This window comes from Helianthus annuus, chromosome 9 (genome assembly GCF_002127325.2).
Source record: "Helianthus annuus cultivar XRQ/B chromosome 9, HanXRQr2.0-SUNRISE, whole genome shotgun sequence".
NCBI classification, from domain to species: Eukaryota; Viridiplantae; Streptophyta; class Magnoliopsida; order Asterales; family Asteraceae; genus Helianthus; species Helianthus annuus.
This window is the reverse complement of record NC_035441.2, coordinates 185,332,251-185,352,191: the sequence shown is the minus strand read 5'-3', so window position 1 is coordinate 185,352,191 and position 19,941 is coordinate 185,332,251. Positions and strand designations below refer to the sequence as shown.

At 34.1% G+C, this 19,941-nt stretch overlaps 2 protein-coding genes across 5 annotated transcripts; one reads left to right on the top strand and one right to left on the bottom strand.

Annotated features, from left to right (window-relative positions):
- Positions 1–227: 227 nt before the first annotated feature.
- Positions 228–3,307, top strand: LOC110880110. Of its 2 annotated transcripts, XM_022128676.2 has the most exons (6): positions 228–387; positions 469–601; positions 1,487–1,590; positions 1,950–2,094; positions 2,212–2,367; positions 2,416–3,307. In XM_022128676.2, the coding sequence occupies exons 1-6, from the start codon at positions 347–349 to the stop codon at positions 3,127–3,129; spliced, it is 1,293 nt and encodes a 430-aa protein (XP_021984368.1). In that variant the 5' UTR covers positions 228–346; the 3' UTR covers positions 3,130–3,307. The 2 variants fall into 2 exon arrangements, with proteins under 2 accessions (XP_021984368.1, XP_021984367.1); XM_022128675.2 differs by having other exon boundaries at positions 2,212–3,307.
- A 5,528-nt stretch (positions 3,308–8,835) lies between these two features.
- LOC110880112 (regulator of telomere elongation helicase 1 homolog) lies at positions 8,836–18,978 on the bottom strand. Of its 3 annotated transcripts, none has more exons than XM_022128678.2 (24): positions 18,721–18,978; positions 17,539–17,780; positions 17,293–17,441; positions 17,101–17,182; positions 16,864–17,011; positions 16,186–16,342; positions 15,940–16,116; positions 14,837–14,955; positions 14,637–14,685; positions 13,939–14,080; positions 13,697–13,851; positions 12,669–12,760; positions 12,479–12,592; positions 12,328–12,396; positions 11,683–11,769; positions 11,511–11,570; positions 11,294–11,409; positions 11,160–11,217; positions 10,905–11,010; positions 10,762–10,814; positions 10,173–10,634; positions 9,949–10,094; positions 9,128–9,236; positions 8,836–9,063 (listed from the first exon to the last, which is right to left on the bottom strand). In XM_022128678.2, the coding sequence occupies exons 1-23, from the start codon at positions 18,820–18,822 to the stop codon at positions 9,152–9,154; spliced, it is 2,970 nt and encodes a 989-aa protein (XP_021984370.1). In that variant the 5' UTR covers positions 18,823–18,978; the 3' UTR covers positions 8,836–9,063; positions 9,128–9,151. The 3 variants fall into 3 exon arrangements, with proteins under 3 accessions (XP_021984370.1, XP_021984369.1, XP_021984371.1); XM_022128677.2 differs by having other exon boundaries at positions 9,146–9,236; XM_022128679.2 differs by having other exon boundaries at positions 9,146–9,236; positions 14,640–14,685.
- Positions 18,979–19,941: the final 963 nt, after the last annotated feature.

Below are 19,941 nucleotides of genomic sequence, written 5' to 3'. Positions count from 1 at the left end.
AAAGTCGTCATTAAACAAAAAGTTATTCCAACGTGTCAACCCACTCCGTTCGTATATTCGGCGGAGCAAACATCTCGTGTGACACAAGGCACCATATTATCGGTGCCCCACTTTCCCCCAATCTCATCCTCACCGTTGATCTCACAAAACATAGTCCCCATCTCGTTGACCTGGGCCCACTTTTTTAAACCACCACACAATAACTGAATTGTACAGCTCACCAGATTTCACTCTCCCCACCCTATAGATACATCTTCACCTTCTTTAATTCTCATTTGTTAGATACACCTATAGATACAATATCTATATGTATTCTTTCCGGTGTGATTAATTGTTGATTGTAAACATGTTTGACGGATTCTTGAAGAGCAAGTTTTACTCCAGATGGTGAGGAATTGATGAATTATGTATTTTTTTTTTCTTTTTTGTGAATTATAGTTTTTTATATGATTAATTTTATGTTGTTAGTAAGTCGGAAATCAAGCTGACGATGAAGCGAATCGAGATGATTCGGAGAAAGAGGAACGCAATGCAGAAGTTTTTGAGGAATGATGTTGCTGATCTTATTAAAACCGGTCTTGATTCTAATGCGTTTAATAGGGTAAATGTTTTATGTTATATGTTATAATCTTGTTTGATAAGTATGATTATCGATTGCGTATGATTTAAACGAATTATAGTTGAAAGTAGCTGGGAATATAGGTGGACCATATTTGACAATAAATAGTTTCATTCATATTATGTGTAATGTTTTATAATAATAAAGTTAATATTTATAGATTCTACACGTGAATTCAGGAGAGTTGTTTGATTTTATAATTGATGATGAATGTGTCTTTGGTACCATGAAAATTGCAGGTTTGATTAGCCGGAAGGGCGAGAAAAAACCGAATTAACCGACTCATAACCGAATTAACCAATAAAACTGAACCAACTTAAAAGCCGATGGGTCGGTTAATTGTTTTTTGATTAGACGTTTTTTGGAATTTATGAATTATATCATATCGTTTTGGTTGAAATTTTGTTTGAATTTGTTGTTTATATCATATCGTTGTGTTTGAATATTCATAAATAATCAGTCTTAATATTATAGATTATATATATACTTTTTATATGTAATATAATAATATATACAAAGGTATAATAACAATTTATTCCGTGGTAAAAAAAATTTGAGTTATTTTTAGCTAGACGTAAATTCATGGTTAACCGCCCATAACCGACTTATAACCTTCAAAACCGATTAACCAAAACCACCATAACCGATCAGTTATGGTTATGATTATTCATTAACCGACATCGTGGTTTTGCTTATGGTTTTTGGCCATAACCGACCCATGCATACCCCTAGGAAGTTCAATTAATGACTAATCTTCATTAGGCTATTAGATTGATTGATCATTGATGTTATGTATAAACAAGATTGAATTTCTTTAAAGATTCTTTGATTTTAATTATTTCAAGATTGATCATTTGATGAAAACAGGTTGAACAGTTATATGCAGACCAGAATCTATCATGGTGTTACGAATATGTCGAACAATGTTGCTTGCTCGTTTTAAGCGAGCTCTCAGCTATGAATAAACAAAGGTATAAATATATTTGTAAATATTGTTAAGAGTTAATTACTGTTTTCGTCCTTCTGGTTTGTCAAAAATCACTATTTCAGTCCATTAGTTTAAAAATTGCGATTTCAGTCCCTGTGGTTTCACTTTCGTAACCATTTCAGTCCATCTCGTAACCATTACAGTCCCTGTACTTACAGAATAAATGGATTGAAATGGTTACGAAAGTGAAACCACAGGGACTGAAATCGCAATTTTTAAACTAATGGACTGAAATAGTGATTTTTGACAAACCAGAAGGACGAAAACAGTAATTAACTCTATTGTTAAATCATATGTTCTTGTGAAATTTGGATTTAAATTCTATTTTTCTGTCACATGTAGGGAATGCCCTGAGCAATGCAAAGAAGCAATCTCAACTTTGATGTTTGCTGCTGCAATATTTTCGGATTTGCCAGAATTGCGCGAATTAAGAACGTTATTCGCTGAGCGATATGCGAATCATCTTGAACCGTATGTCAACCAACAGGTACTTCTTAGTTCTTACACATGCCTGGTAAAAAAATGTTTTAAAACTTTTTAAATTTGATTTGTTTCGTGTGGTATTTAATCGAGTAATACTAAAAGGGATGCGATTTTATTATAGTTTGTCACGAACTTGAAGGCAGCCCCTCCCGCGAAGCATACAAAGCTGCAAATGATGCAAGAGATTGCGTTGGAATACGATTTAAATTGGGATTCAAAGGTTTTGGAACAGAAACTGTACAAACCGCCTCCATTTGTAAACGAATCAGTTAAAACCCGACGTCAAACTGATCTGGAAACAAACATGAAAAAAGAAACAGCGGAAGAAAAACACAAGAAGCCGACTATTGGAAAGAATCTGCCATACAAATCAAGGGCAGAAACCGAAACCGAAACCAAAAAGGAAGAAAAACATGATCATGGTCGGTTATCGCCTTGTTGGTCAAGCAACGGTAGCTCTAGCAGCGACAGTGCAACTAGCGCAGACGATAGTGCTTCTGAGGATATACCACAAGGAAGAAAGTTTAATGAATATAAGTCAATGGCTCCGCCCTACATCATAACCGAGTCAACCAAAAAGTCAACAGACACAAATGGGTTAAGGTCAATGGGTCCTCCTTATACTAAACCAGATTTAAGCAAAAAGACAGCTGTTAATGATGATATTAGTAAACAGATACCAAGATCAATGCGGATTCGAAAGCCGTTAAAGCAAGCTGTAGGTTCGTCTCGCGGGGACAATGGCGTCGAAAAAACAAGTTCTACTATTCCAAATGGTGAAAATAAGTTTGTTGATGAAGAAAAGAAAATGGACAAGCTTTTGTCGCACTACAGCCGAAAACCATCGCATGTACCTGCACCAAAGCGAAGCGGTTCGCTTCCATCTGAACCGGTGGCTGCTGCTGGTGTTGTAGATGAAAGAAAAGGGCTATCAAGGGCGGTCACTTATCAACCGGATTCAAGAAGTCATGTGCATCCTAAACTTCCGGATTATGATGATTTTGTTGCGCGGTTAGCTGCTTTTAGAGCAAGTTCATAAATCGTAGATCGACTGAGTATAACATGTAGGAGGTTTTTTTTTTTTTTTTTTTTTACATTAATCAGTGTTTTTTTTCTGATATTTTTGGTAGAATTGGTGTTTGTAAAGAGTGTTATTGAACACAAGTTTTACCGGTATACATTAATACCATACCATATGAAATTTACTAGTTGTTGAACTTGAACACAAGTTAATGTAAATAGTACAAATTGAGTGTAAAAAAGTCGGATCCACCTCCACCATCAAACCTGAATCTAGAAGGTTTCTAGGCCCGTTTTAAGGCAGTCTACACGGTATCGATGAAAAAAATCCTATGTGGCATGTAAGTGCTGAGTTTAACACCAAAAATTAATTTGATTTTTTTGAAATAACTTGTGCTTGTTATCTATTTCTTCTGAGCATTTCGATATAAACTTCAATGAAATCGGGTTATTTTTTTAAAATAAAGTATTTTTTGGTCTCGTAATTGGTTTTAACGAAAATGGATTTTTTTTTTATTCTAAAGTCCTTATCCTACTTCACGTACGCGACGCGCTCAACCATCAGATCTGGGCAATAATCACGCATGGGAGCCCTAATAACGCATGGGAGCAGTTTTTGGGTGATAATCACGCACGTTATAATGGTGAAAAAAATAATTACGCACGTTATAAATTCTGTCGCGTATGTTAATGTAGGTTAAGCCATTTTGTACATTATACTTTCTCTATATATATATACACTTTTTTCATTTTTGAAAAAAAAATTGAAATGTTGTCTTTTTTAATAATTTTAATATTTTATGCTCTATCTTTAATAATTATTATAAAAGTTATGATAATTAATTAATTTTTAAGTTATTTAAGATGTGATTTTTGAAACCCATCCAAGCATAACTGGTTCAATGATCATTCCTGCTATGAAAATATTGTCATTTGATGAATTGATGAAACAATGTTGTGTAGTTAATAATAATTAGGCTTATATCACATAGTCTAGCATATTATTTGAAGTTCATTGCCCGATTGAGGACAAGACTAATTTTAAACCACTTTGCCTTTTGGTTTTGAGTTAGACCTCCTAAAGCAGTAAAGTTGTTGAACTAAAATGGACAAAGTTTTTTATTATTGGTATTAATTGATTTGTCATTAGGGATACTTTATAAAAAGATCATCCATCAAGCAAGATTCGTCAATAATGCTATTTAAAATATCATTTTTAGCAATATTCTTTTAACACATATTTTAGAAAAAAAAAAAAAAAAAGTTCCTCATGTGATACATTCTCAAAATACTTGATAATGCATTCATCGTTATCTCAAGTTCATGGTCACATTTAGTTGCGGAACCATAATTTTTTTCATGGTTGTCTGAAAATTTTCAATATTCGAATGCTTAACACTAGATTTAAGATTTTCCAGTCCAGTTTGGGCCGGGTTACATTTTTCTAAACACCCCCCGACACCCTCTGTCGGCCCCTGATCAAATGTTCAATATCGAGATTCATGACAAGCTCTAATTCTATTTCTTTAAGTTTTTTGATTGAAGTATGCACGTCACTAATGCTTGAATAACCTCGACTGACGTTACTAAAAGCGTCATTTTTTCAGCGATGCTCATTAGATCGTCGGCCGATGGCATGAAGTGACTCAATTTGGCTCTGATTCTATTCATAAAGTTGAAGTGATATATGACCTAATTTTGTATTCATTATGCATGTGATTTTGTAGTGGTTAACTTTTTGTCATGTTTGCTCATATTGAAATAATTCCGAATCAAAAGTAACATAACATTCCCACTCTATCTCGAACTCTCTAAGGCTCAAAACACAATGGTTTTTGTATAATTACAATCATATATGACATAATATATATTACATTTTTTTAGAACATAATTATATTAATCATAATTATATTATACATTTACATAATTATATTAATCGCCGTTTAGGTTCGTGAGTCTAACCAAACTCATGTGAATCTCATGCTAAGCTTTATTAAATGAGTTTAGTTTTTAACCTAAATTCGAGTCGATTCGAGTCTTTTGGCAAAGTCGATTTTGACTAGCTCACACAACTAAAACTCGTTTACACCTCTAGTTTCACCAATTCCTTGAATTAACTCTAGTTGTCATTCTCTATAACAGAGGTTTGCTTCTTTAAGAAAAGTAACCATGATCCATGAATCCATAAAGTTGCCTATAATTAACATTTAATGTTATAATTATGCATATAACATTATGAAAAGAAAAAGATATATATTTTGGTTTAACTTTAATATACTAGACTACTAGAGACAGCTTATATCACTCTTTTTTCTAACTCTATATATCTACCAAACACAATGTAAAATTACATACTACATAGTTTAGATTTATTAGTTATCTACTTGAATTGTTCTTGTATTGAAAAAAAAGTAACATTATACTCGTTTAAGATATACGCCCTGTTTACTATATGCGCATGTCATCTATATATGGGTGGGCCCTCAGGGGCAAAAGTGAAATTGCACTAATTTTAACGTGATTTTACTAATTTTGTGAAAATAACGTTAAAAGCGGGAGACGGTTAATCACGTATCGAAAGACAAGTGGTATATGCACTAATTGGCCTTGTCCCAATTGCCGAGTATTATGTGCCTTAGGTCCAAGGCTTGATGCAAAACTATTATCGAGCCGGGAGTCTCACCGGAAGCAGTCTCTCCCTCCCTACGGACAAGGGCGTAGCTTTGTGGGGGCGGCCGACCCCCCGAACTTTTCGCTCAGTAGTGGAGAGTATGTAATTTTCGTATAGAAATTTTTGGGTATATACATTTTGACCCCCTGGTTTTATAGAAATTTTTTGTATATATGTTTTCGACCCCCGGTCGGAAATCTCAAGCTCCGCCACTGCTACGGGATATAGTACCCTTCTCAGACCATATCTTCGCTTTGCCAATAGTATTAGTGGGATTGGCCGAGTATGATGATGATACTCGTTTAAGATATTATTAAAAAAAGTAATGTAAAAAAAAGGAAATATAATAACAGACAGATAGATGAACAGAATCATTACATGAGGAAAAAAGAAAAAAAAAAGAAGAAGAAGAAACAATTCATTCATTACCCATATTATACACTTGCATAGGATTAAACACTAAACATTTAAACTATTTATTTCCTTACTGGGCGGGTCGGGCAGCCCATATATACTCCGAATGGTGATGCCTGCACCTGAAGGAACCCGGGTGATGCGTCGGTGAACACAGACACTGTTTCTTCACTCTTCTTTCTTCTTCACCACCACCACCCACCACCGCCGCAACCGCGTGGTTCACCGTCATGGCGAGAGCGGCGAAGCGCCTGATCCGGATCTCCAAATCATATCCAATGATAGAGGGTACAGCAGCAGCAGGAGGATAACACATTTGTGGTGTGGTGATGGGTATAGAATAATGATAACAATATTATTATTGAGTGAAGGAAAACAAAAAAGGAGAAGAAGAAGAGGATTGATTCTAAATTTGGGTGTTATGTAACGGAACCACACTTGGCTTATAAAGTGATGACGCGCCAACCAAAGGTTCAAACCACCTGTTTTTTTGTGGTTTGTTTTTATTTGGAATTTCATACTAATCATTGACATGGACTTGTTCCTTTTTTTCATGGATTTCTTTTCTTAGCGCATGGGGTTTGTTTTTGTTTGGAATTCGCCTCGAATAATCCCATCTATATCTTATTGGCCGTTAATAATCTCACCTCAGAATATTCCCTCCACCAGTCCCACCTTTCACATATATTTTCTACAATGGTCCCCCGTTAAAAAAACTTAACGGAGTTAAGCTTTTTTCCAAATTACAAACAAAATTTTTCGGGCTTTTGATCAGAACGATGATACAAGTCCATTGATGTAAAACTTACTTCGAAATGGTGCTCCAAGTGACTTGATTTTGGTTAATTGGAAATTTAAACACCCGAATTGAAGCGCCGTTTTCATCGTTTGGAGAACCGTTTCGAGGCAAGTTTTACATCAATAGACTCTTATCGTCGTTCTAATCAAAAGCCCTAAAAAATTTGTTTGTAATTTGCAAACAAGCTTAACTCCGTTAAGTTTTTTTAACGGGGGACCATTGTAGGAAAAATATGTGAAAGGTGGGATTGATGGGGGGAATATTCTGAGGTGGGATTATTAATGGCCAATAAGATCTAGGTGAGATTATTACAGGCCAATTTCCCTTGTTTTTTTGGTCATATTGGGTAAATATATCATAAGTCTAAAAATCAAACTGGGTTCGGTTAAAATGGTTTTAGGTCAAAACTAGTGTTGTAAGAATCGCTAGACGTTCGCTATTGAGTAATCGGGATTAACTAAGATTAATCATATTGAGATTTTATATGTAATTTTTAATTTTATATGCATATACACACATTTTATAGGAATTTTTTAAAGTAGACATGTTTTAACACCTTCAACCCATTTTTTTCAAGTAAATAGAATTAATTGCTGAAATTTACAGGTTTTTGTCAAGAATCTGGCCAGAATCGCTAGATTGCCACCGATTTTTGGCTAGTTAGAAGTTAGAACTGAATTTGACCACTGTTGACCGCCTACTAATTAACTAACCGTTTAGATAAAAAATACTCGATGAACCTCCGACTAACGATTAATCTAATAAAAAAGGTATGAGAATGAGTTCACCTAATATAATTGCTTTCACCGTTGAAGGGATGAGGGTGATCATACTTGTGTACAAAATTTTTTAATTTTTATTTTTAATGAATTTAGGTAATAAGAAAAAGGTTAAAAATCTATGTGGATATAGTTCATTCCTAATTGTTAGCAACTCCATTTGGGGGTGGGGGGGTCCGTTTGCATGCAGGACCATCATCAAATTGAGAAAAAGAAAGAAGACAAATTTAGCACCGCCCATTGGTATGCTATCTATGTGGATAACTAAGCATCATAATATTACACAACCCAATGGAGTTGAATGCTTGCTTTATATGGGTCAGCCAGCATATATTAATATCCATCTGCTCTTATTAAAACTAATTACCTGCTTATTCATTTCTGAGATAAGCAACTTTATTCTATAAAACTTATATTATGTAAATCACAAATAACCGGATAAGTAGTTTGGGTAACCAATCTCAAACACTCTCTAAACAGCTTATTACTGCATCAAAACATGATAAATCATTTTTTTGATGGAGTAAAATGTCATTTTCGTTCATTTATGAGGTTGGGCCAGTTTTGCGACTTTCGTCCAAAGTTTGTTTTTCCACATCTGGATGCAAAAGGTTTAACATCTTGTCATTTTCATCCGGCTCATTAACTCCATCTAATTTTCCTTGTTAAGTCTAGGGTATTTTTTGTCTTTTTTACTTGTTTTGTTTTGTTTATACTTGTAAATTATGCTAAATGCTTGTACATAATTTAACAAAGAAAATACCCTTGTCTTAACAGAAAAAATGGATGGAGTTAACAGAGATAAATGCTTATTTTTTGTTTTTTTGCTTGTTTTGTTTATACCCTTGACTTAACAGAGAAAAATGGATGGAGTTAACGAGACGGATAAAAACGGCAAGATTTCAATCTTTTGGACCCAGATGCGGAAAAACAAACGTTTGGACGAAAGTCACAAAACTGGCCAAATCTCAGGGACGAAAATGACATTTTACTCTTTTTTATGATTTATTTAGAACAAAAAAGAAAGCAGTTGCACCCAAAAGGAATATTGAATACAAAAAATGAATTCAGAATCTTTGGTATAAATATAACTTCTCATTGATCAAGGTGCAATTTACGAAGGAATAGCATACAACTTATACTTCCAAATTGGATCTTGGCCACATTTAGTGATAAACCTGAATATTTCTAACTGCTGGATCTTGGCAAAAAAACAAAAATTACATGTGCATCCTTCAATATATCAAGCCATCAGCTTCTTGTTAGAAATGCTGCTTTATAAGTTTGAAGCTGCAAGGGTTCAAGCAAACATTAGTAAAAAAATAAAAAATAAAATTGTTTTTGTGTAAAATACCGGATGAGATTAGAGTACCATTTGTCATAGATCTACAGCTGGATCATTGGTTTTCTGTATGTAATGCTCATATAAGGAATGATACTTTGCAGGAAGATAATCCTTAAATCTGTAAATGGAAAGATGGAAGATTAAATATGTACATATTTTTTTTGGGTAAATTGCATTTTACGTTCTTTAACTTTGAGCAAATTTGCAGGCGATGTTCTTTAATTAACGAAATTACACTGAATGTCCTTTATGTCACCGTTTCTTACCATGCGGTGTCCTTTTGCCCTAACATTATTAATTTTTTCCATTAACTCTTAACACGTGCCACTCACATAAGGGCATAATGGTCATTTTCACTTAATAACTTAAACAAAAATATATTAATTGTCCGTGAAACTTCAAGAGGAAGATATGTTTTAAGTGAAAATGACCATTATACCCTCATGTGAGTGACACATGTTAAGAGCTAACATAAATAACTAACTGAGTTGGGGCAAAAAGACAACGCATGATGAGTTATGTAACAAAAAGGCCATCCAATGTAATTTCGTTAGTCACAGGTTAAGAGCTAACATAAATAACTAACTGGGTTAGGGCAAAAGGACAACGCATGATGCGATAATGTAACAAAAAGGCCATCCAATGTAATTTCGTTAGTCAAAGGACATCGTTTGCAATATTACTCAAACTTAAAGGATGTAAAACGCAATTTACTCTATTTTTAACTTATTAACAACCAAATAATGCATGAAAAACAGGTAACGAAAGCAGATCCGCTCATGGTTAGTGAATTGGTCAAAATTGCGACACCTAACGAAAGCATTATGTACCTTTGGCGAAGAGAAAGTCTCTCCGGGGCGGAAAATATTTTTATGATACTTTCAAGAACATGACCTATCTTCATGGCCTTAGACTTAAGTGCCTTCATAAATCCCAAAAATTCATTGTATTCTCCATCGCTAAGCTTCTCTTTCACCTGATAAACATTATAAAAGTATACAAATTATTTGAAAAGGTAAAAATTAATGTTACCACCTCTACAAAATATTTTTACCTGGTTAATAAACATTTTTCCTTTTTGCTCTTGATCGCCGGAAGTCGAACTCGACACTCCACTTCGGATACCTGAAGATACAAGTTGACTCTCACTTTTGACTTGCAACGATGAACATTCTTGCACAGGCGGGCCACAAGATTTGTCACACCGTTGTAATGAGTTACATTTAGCTTTTTCTAATTTACGTTTCTTTACAAAATAGGGTGCAGTTAGTTGACTGCACGTTTCTGTTTCTTCGTCTGGTCTTACGTCTTCGGTCAAATCGACCGTTTCCTTTTTTATGATTAGTCTCTGTTCTAAAATCTTATTATTTGTATATTTCGAGGTTGAACTCAGTTTTTGATCGTTAAAAGAAAGATTTGAGCGATTGGCAGGAAGTATTTCGTGAAGCTGTCTGGAAATGCTGCCTCGTTTGACTTCAGCCGGAAATGATGATTCAATAGAGTGTGATTTATCAACCTGAAATACCCATCAAGTATTATAACGAAGAACGTAGAAACATATAATGACCCGTTTCCCAATAAATAGCCCATCTTGCAAACTCTAGATAATACAAAGCATGCAATCAGAATAATCAAGTACATACCAAGGGCTTAAGAAATATGTCGGGGTCAAGTTTGACCAGACTACTTTTGACTCCTGAAAAGTCAAAACATGCAGAAGACATCAAGATCAGAATGTAAGAGTGTTGTTAACTTCATTTCAAAATATATATAAAAGATTGTTAACCTGATTCCTCAATCTGCGTTAACTTCGGCTTTGTTGGATAGTTGATTGCAGCATCTCGAAAAAATCTTGTCAATGTGAAAACTACATCCCCAAATTTTGAGTAACACTGCATAGGGAACATATCAGTAACTTTATATATATATATATATATATATATACACGTACAAAAGTAATTTCATTTTAATAACAATTTATAAATAAATAAATGGATCAAATTTGCCACATGTTTATAATATTAATTTCGGGAAGGTTCACCTTGATGCGAGGTTGTATCCAGAGTGATATTTGAGACTGATGATTTGGTTTTGCAAACCTATTTATCACATCTTAAAATAAGTACCATAATCTAGTTAAACAATAAACAAACAAATAAATAAATAAATAAAAACCTTTCATCACAAAAAATGATTGCTCCATGATCATGACGATGACGAATGACCCGTCCAACTGCTTGATTTACAGCCCGTGATGCTTGTTGACTATACCACTCATCTCCAGTCAAAACCTAGAAAAAGTAAAAGAACTACACTTTCAGTAAAGAAAAATACAATTATGGTAATTTAACGATTAGTTTTAAGTGGATTTGCTCCTGTGTATCAAAATTACCTTAGATCCTGTACGTTGCGACCGTGCTTGCTCATCCAAGAACTCACGCTTCAACCGAACCTGCCATAAAGCGATCAGAATGCCGAATTCAAGAACAATATTTAAATTAAATGCATGACAACATAGATTAATGTAACATAATCAGATAACATTAAAAGCGACATAAGAATACCTTAGGATCATTCCACAAAGCAAATGGAATGCCGGTGACAATTACAGCTCTACCAGCCTGGTCAGCAAAATCTAGTCCTTCACTTACCTAATCAATAGTTCAAAAATTAAATTCAAGTTGAAAGATCATCAGCAATCTATAATGCAGATACAGATATATATATATATATATATATATATATATATATATATATATATATATATATATATATATATATAGGGTAAGGTTCATGGGAGAACCACCTTTATTGCGAGAACCGCGAGAACCAATGTGAACACAACCTAAAATAGCTAAAAAAACCTAACCTCCACCCCCCCCCCCCCCCAGCTAAAATGCTAAAAACTAAACCCCCAAAAAACCTAAAAAAATCTAAATTTTTTTTTTTAATATTTTTTATGTTAAAATCGCTACTTTTAGTAGCCAAAAAAAAAATTTTTTTTTTTTTGGCTACGAAAAGTAGCGATTTTTTATAAAAAATATTTAAAAAAAATTGTGTGTTTTTAGCTATTTTTAGGCATTTTTGGTTGTGTTCACATTGGTTCTCGCGATTCTCGCAATAAAGGGTGGTTCCTAACGGATCTTTGCCCTATATACATATATATATATACACACACACCCAACATTGCTGTCAGGGTGAAATGGTACCTTTCCACGACATACAGCAAAAAATACTGCACCATTACTTGAAGTATCTCTTAATTTGGACATATAATCCTGCTCAAAAGTAAAATTCATTTACAACAATAACAATAAAAAAACACAAATTTTGATTAAAAAAACTGAAGCAGTTACTCACATCAATAGCCTCAGGAAAAAGTGAAGATTGTCTAGGTTCCACAACAGGTCGCTTATGTTTACAGATTCTTTCCCATATTGTACTAGAATTACTAGTATTTGTTGAAGCTCCGCTCTGAGAAACACGAAGCAAGCTTCAGAAAGCATTAGTCACAATAACTGAATAACAGCAGTTTTAGTAGATACCATACCGTATTTTTCCAGTATTCAATGCATAGATTCATCAGGTAGTAAGATGGAAAAAATACTAGCAGCCCGTCTGGTACAATTCGAGCAAAATTCACTGGAAACAGGTTTCAAAAATTCATCAAAAACTTTAAAAAGGGAACGGGTCAGAGGAGTGTGTTTTACATGCATAAAAACCTCTTAAAACATTTTATTCAAAAAGTAAGTATTATCAAATATTATAACTTCTGTAATCAAAGTTGACAAAGTAATTAGGCCTGTAAACAAACTGAACGTTCATGAACTGCTCGTGAACTTGTTTGGCGGCAAGTTCGTTTATCTAATAAACGAACGAACATGAACACAAATGTTTGTTCATTTAATTAAACGAACGAACATGAACACAAATGTTTGTTCATTTAATTAAACGAACAAACATGAAAAAAGGTTTTGTTCGTGAACGTCCGTTTATTTTCGTTCATTGGTGTTCATTTATGTTTGTTTATTTACATTTGTTTATGTGTGTTTCTATTTAGCTACATAAATAGTTATATTTATATAAAGATTAAACATAAAAGGAACTTTCAAGCTACTTATATAATATAACTAATTGGTAATTTGGCTTTCTAGTAATAACAATGGTTTTTCCAATGGAATTTAATTTAGTTAATCACTAATTTATATAAAAAATTCCTTTATTTTCATTTATGTTTCTTCAATTATGTCCATTTGTGTTGTTTATTATTTGTTAAATTATGTTGGTTTAAGCTTGTTTGTTTATGTTCGTTTACATTCATGAACTGTTCGTTTACGTTTTAAACGAACGAACATAAACGAACACGAACATGCCCATTTTCTTAATAAACAAACACGAACAAAAAATGTGTTCGATTATATGTTCGTATTCGTGTTTGTGTTTGGTTAAAGTTAAATGAACGAACACGAACATGCCTCGGTTCATGTTTCTTCGGTTCATTTACAGGCCTAGAAGCAATTATATAAAAACCTTCATGTTTTGACCCGTACAAACAACTACTTTTTTCCGAAAACTTACCAATGGAATTGCCCAAATTTAGCTTGTATTCAGCAGAATCACGGGTCTTATAAGAAGAGTTGAACGGATGACCAGAGGGACCCACTGGGACAATTCCAGCCCACAGCTGATTATCCGATATGACATGAGGATTCTCCAAACGTACGGGAAATTTACTAGATTGTGAGAATAAAACGAAGTGAGTTGTTTGGAAATAGAATATGTATTCAGGTAAGAAAAAAACATATGAATATTTAACTTACAGCTTCAACTCCTCAGCAAACGAGTCCATCGGGGATAACGTGCCAGATGTCAATATTATAGATCCAACATCTTTTTTCGCAAATTCTTCCATTGCAACCCCAGGGTTAAAACACCACCAGCTAAAAATTCTAGATTTCTTAGCTGCATCACCAAATACAAAATAAGTTCGGAGAACTATTTTTTTAAAAAGTGTAAATGCCATTTTCGTCCCTGAGGTTTGGCCTGTTTTGCGACTTTCGTCCAAAGGTTTGTTTTTTCGTATCTGGATCCAACAGGTTTAATCTTGCCATTTTCATCTGGCTCGTTAACTCCATCCATTTTTTTCCCATTAAGTCAGAGGTATTTTCGTACATAAAGTGAAAAGGACCGATTTGCCCTTTAAGTGAATACTTGTACGTTATGCTACACGATTGTACATAATGTGAAAAAGACCGGATTGCCCTTTAAGTTAACAAAAAATACGGAAATACCCCTGACTTAATGGAGAAAAATGAATGGAGTTAACGAGCCGGATGAAAAGAACAAGATTTCAAACCTTTTGAATCCAGATACAAAAAAAACAAACCTTTGGACGAAAGTCGCAAAACTAACCAAACTTCAGGGACGAAAATGGCATTTTACTATTTTAAAAAATAACTTAGTAAGATTATTAAAATAATTTCTATAAAAAGAGACTGAAACTATGAAAAATGCATACATCCTTTAATGGTATCAGGTGAATTAACTTCAACTTCTTGAACATGAACCTGAAGTTAACAATAAATACGGTGTCTAAAGTCATAAACAAATCATGCATCAACAGAGTTCATAAGCAACATTAAAAGTACAAAAGTAATTAACTAATTATCATACAGTATAAGCTTTTCCCAAAGTGTTGACCTCAAGGTTCAAACTTACACGATAATTTTTAGCATGGGCGTTCCCATCTTCTTTAAAGATTATTTTAAAAATGTCCCCTATAGTCTCCAACCTACACACAGTTCCCTTTGTCTTTTGAGAATCAGACGTCTTTGCATCTGTAAAACAAATAATGACACATTAAAAACATGCTACACAATTTCAAAGGCTGGATGAAACAAAACACAAAAGATTGTATTTTTGAATTGTTCAGTTATTGACATAATTGAAATTCCCTTAATCAGATCTTGTCCCTACGTTTTCACGTTAACACCTAGAATTCTATGTTTTTAACATGTACGAAGCGCGGAATCCATCATACATGCCATAGTTGTTAATGGCGAATAGCGACAAATAGCGATAAGGTACCTATGTGTTACATAGCGAATAGCGATAAATAGCGGGCAGCTATTTTATAAATAGCGATACACTAGAAAAAAAAAAAATTATATGTACATTATATCAAAATACCCTGGTATGTATGCTATTTTACATGTATATTTAACAAAAACCTAAAATCCAGCTATTTTATAGCTATATTGCTATTTATATTAAATAAAAACAAAAAAAAAATGAAGTGTCGCTATTCTCGCTATCCATCGCTACAACCCTAATAGCGACACTAGACCTATACGCTACGTAGCGTGCTATAGCGATCGCTTATCGCTACGATCACCATTGACAACTATGATACATGCTAGATATTGTTCACAAGTAAGTAAATAAATGTTTTTCGATTATCTGACAAAATTTGGACAGAGTTCTGTTACACGTGAAAGATCAGACTAGGTAGACAAATGACAGAGTTATGTTCAGTCGCATGAGCTGATCTATTTATAGAAACATGTCGAATGACTCATTCGACTGGACTAAATCGGATGAGCTATGCGACTGACCATTTACAAACGTATAAGCCATACGATTAAAGACTCAATCGACTAAACTTCCAATTGAATGAATCATTCGATTGGATTACATCAGGTACAAAACTCTGTCTAACTTAACTTCTAACATACATATGACCTATACATAGATCTAGACACTGCCAAAACGGCTACAGACACTTTATGCACTAACAATAATAGTAGGTGTGTAGTTTGTACCTTCCTCGAGTAGTGTCATGGCATCATCAACTGCATCAATAAGCACAGATGCTGTTTTGTGCGTTATATCTAGTTCTTTAAGCAACTTATAGATGTACTCCCCAGGTTGCGTAAAACCCATTTCTTTTGAATTAATAGAAATTGCCGCAATCGCCTTCTCAAGCTTAAGCAGAAGTCCTGAAAACCAATTCATAAGCGTAATTTCTTCATTTACTTTTTATCATAGATGAAAGATATAATAGCTACCTCTAAGAATTGCGAAATTTTCAGGATTATATGTTTTGTCATTTAATGCATCTCTCCTATTGACAGCAATGTCGACACAGGTTTGTGCTTCGGAAATGCATGTGGTTAAGAGCGTAGAAGGGAGGTCAAAAGAAGCAGCATCTGCACATATGCTCTCCTATATATTCATAAAAAACAGTGAAGTTTATTTATCATGTGCGTTACATAATCATGTGTAAGTATATGCAAAAGAGTAAAATGGCATTTTCGTCCCTAAGGTTTGGCCAGTTTTGCGACTTTCGTCCAAAGGTTTGTTTTTCCACATATGGATCCAAAAGGTTTAATTTCTTGCCATTTTCATCCGCCTCGTTAACTCCAATCATTTTTCTCCATAAAGTCAGGGGTATTTCTGTCTTTTTTGTTAACTTAAAGGGCAATTTAGTATTTTTTAAGGGTATTCAGTCGTTTTACATAAAGTGAAAAAGACCAAATTGCGTTTGAAGTTAACAAAAAGATGGAAATACCCCTGACTTAAGGGAAAAAATGGATGAAGTTAACGCGCAGGATGAAAATGGCAAGATTTTAAACCTTTTGGATCCAGATGCGAAAACAAAACAAACCTTTGGACGAAAGTCACAAAACTGGTCAAACCTCAGGACGAAAATAGTGTTTTACTCTATGCTAAATATTAATGCTTACCAAATTGTGAGCTTCGTCGAATATTATTATACTGTTTTCCCACTCGATGGTCAAAGATTTTCGGTTGCCAGGATCGATAAGATAGTTGTACGGTGCAAATAAGATATCAACAACCTTGTGGAGCTCGCGTGATGTATAATAAGGGCATCTGATGACATATAACAAGATGGAGTGAAATGCTAGTATTTTGAAACAAACTTTCCCCATTTGTTACAAGTAAAAGATGAAAAAACCTACGGTCCGTTGTTCTTCCCAATATTAACCAAGTCCTCTATGTCGATAGGTTCATCCCCAAGACCAGGATTATTTTTGACAAATTCTGCGAAAAGAAAAAAGAATATATAAAATGATAAATATTGGCATGTCATCAATGAAATGATGAAAAACAAGTTTTTTTTTTTTGCTAAGGGTTGTGTAAATATATGTTACCTGAGACACGTGGATAATGGGTACAGTAACGTTTTGTACGTTTTTGACATAGAAAATGGCATGCGTTTGTCTGTGTTTTCCCGTGAAGTAAACTTACATCAGGGTGAATGCATAATTGCTCCCGAGATCCTAACACAACCATTTTGGGTCTGCATAAGTAATTTATGTGTTTATGATAAACATCATTGAAAACATGAAACTAACTAATGTAGAATTCAACTATTATCAGAAGAAATCAACACTGACCTGTACACAGTTCTTTTCAGTTCTTGAACCACTTGCCGAATCTGACTGTGAGTGCGTGAAGTGTATACTATCGTAGGCAACCTCGGTGATTCTGATTGGGATAATGAACCTTCTGAAAGTTTGCCACCTGCGCGTCTACCAGTTGAGAAACTACCCAAACTTTTTCTCCAGGCCAAAGTGGCACACAGAAGACACAAAGTTTTGCCAGTTCCGGTAGGACTCTCCAACAGTGCATTAGATTTCTGCATTGTCAAAAGCATTGTAATTGAATAATTAAACATACAGGCACCAAAACTGAAGGCATTAGCCACAACTAAACTACAAACAATTAGGGCTGAAGATGAATCGAACGAACACGAACAAGATTCGTTAAGGAAATAAATAAATGTGTTCACGAACTGTTCATAAACACTTACCGTTGGAGACTTTTTCGTTTGTGTTCGTGCGTTAATTTAGGTAACGACGCCAACGAACACAAACAAGAGTTCATGAACAGAAACCAACACAAACAAACGTATATTGAATTTCGGATAAAATCATCATCTTTCATCACAAAGACGGTGGTCCTCAAGAAGATGATGTCGACAATGTAGGTGGCAAAGAGAAATTTCTTAAAGGTACGATTTGCAAAGGTTGTGAACCCTAAATTGTTAACAGGTATGTAAAATACAATACACAAATATTTATTAAATATTTTATTAGTATAAATTTGATAATACTTGAAGAAATTATAAAATTTAGAAACCCTAATGAACTATTGAGCACAAAAGATTACGTTACTGAACATTCACGAATACAGATGATCAGACGCGGCCTCCGTTCGTGTTCGTTTATTTAACTAAACAAACGAACTTCCCAATGAATGGTTAACGGATTGTATGCTAAACGTTCGGTTAGTTTGCAGCCCTACAAACAATACTTTGATATAGGTTTAATCTAATACAACACAAATTAGCCTTGATTAAGATGTAAACCACATATCAAATTATCAAGTAAGCCTCTTTTACTATTTCACATCCAAATTAGTTTAGGGCTCGTGATATTGGCAAGCTGTAAATGATGATATGAGACCTAAAACCTAACGATTTTGCTTCGACAAGTATATAAGCAATTAGGAAACTATACTAAACGAGAACAGAGAGATTTAATCGACTGGAAAAGATATGAAGAATGTAACCGTACCTCTTGAAGAGATTGGATGACTTTTTCCATGTAAACAAGCTGGCAATCGTATGCCTCGAAGGGGAATTCCACATTGATTCCTCTGATCTTGTACGTCGGCATCTCTCACTGATTCTATGCTCGAAATGGAGGAATTTGAGGATGAAATGTGTCAATGACCCTCACTCGGTGTCTGTTTCCGAACCCTAGAAATATTTCACGGGAAGCTTCACTCTAATTAAGTTCCCGCCATTTATGTGTTCAGTACTTCTCACGACAAAATGAACTTACTAGGTTGGATGATGATTTGGGGCCAGGTATCACTATGGTACCGTACCGTACCGAGTATATCTTTTTTCTCTGTTTTTTCTATATCGGTACAGTATCGGTATTTACAGATAAAATACTGGTAAATACCGGTACTAATTTTCCCAGTTTTTTGGTATCGGTACTTTCAGTTAAACGGGTACCATGCTCGTCCCTACTTACAAGTTACAAGAAATGACATATTTCGAAATTATTAATATTAGGGTTTCAATTGTGGGGTTACCGTTTAACATACGTTAGGGTTAGGGGTTGATGGGTAAAACACTACCTCGTATTTATTTGAAGAGGTTGATGGATTGAATAGGTAATACTCAAAAACGATTCCTGTATTTATTTGTGGCAAAGTTATTATCACTTTAACTCACACGTATTTAAAGGTGTGTCGTGTTTTTTGGTGGTTTAAGTTGATTTTGTGAATATAATAATGCATCACTACCTAGTGACAATTTAAACAGTCAATAACTTTATAATATTTTAAGTCTTTTCGTGGTGTATTTTTAATTGTTTTTGTTTTATTTTCTATCGTTCTCGGTTAGCAAACTAGGGTTTAGACATAAAATTGATGTTAGATGATTTAGACTCTGAATGATTGAAGAATTGATAGTTGCAAACAACTAATAAAGTTATTGAAAATAAAAGGTTAATGAATAGTTTAAAATTAAAACTTCACTTAATTTCACTTATACAAATGAATACTGAGGATATATCAAAGTACCAAACTTTAAATGATAAGGGTAGGGGCACTCTACTAGTGATAGAGTTCCATCATTCACAACATCCAATCAAGTTAGGTCATGTCATCGAGCTTCATTCCATTACTAGTCATGGATTTTACTAGGGGTGTTCATCACTAGTGATGGTTTTTTTCTATTTTTAAAATATAAAGTAACAATAAAATTATAAATTTCATTGAAA

Bases quoted from the DNA above. Each gene is read 5' to 3' on its own strand.
- LOC110880110 (XM_022128675.2), top strand. From the start codon at position 347: ATGTTTGACGGATTCTTGAAGAGCAAGTTTTACTCCAGATG. The intron at 388-468 runs GTGAGGAATTGA...TTATGTTGTTAG, and splicing joins AGCAAGTTTTACTCCAGATG to TAAGTCGGAAATCAAGCTGA. The intron at 1,591-1,949 runs GTATAAATATAT...TGTCACATGTAG, and splicing joins TCAGCTATGAATAAACAAAG to GGAATGCCCTGAGCAATGCA.
- LOC110880112 (XM_022128678.2), bottom strand. From the start codon at position 18,822: ATGCCGACGTACAAGATCAGAGGAATCAATGTGGAATTCCCCTTCGAG. The intron at 14,686-14,836 runs GTAAGTTTGAAC...TGTTAACTTCAG, and splicing joins CCCATGCTAAAAATTATCGT to GTTCATGTTCAAGAAGTTGA. The intron at 11,218-11,293 runs GTTTTTATTTAT...TGTGATAAATAG, and splicing joins ATCATTTTTTGTGATGAAAG to GTTTGCAAAACCAAATCATC.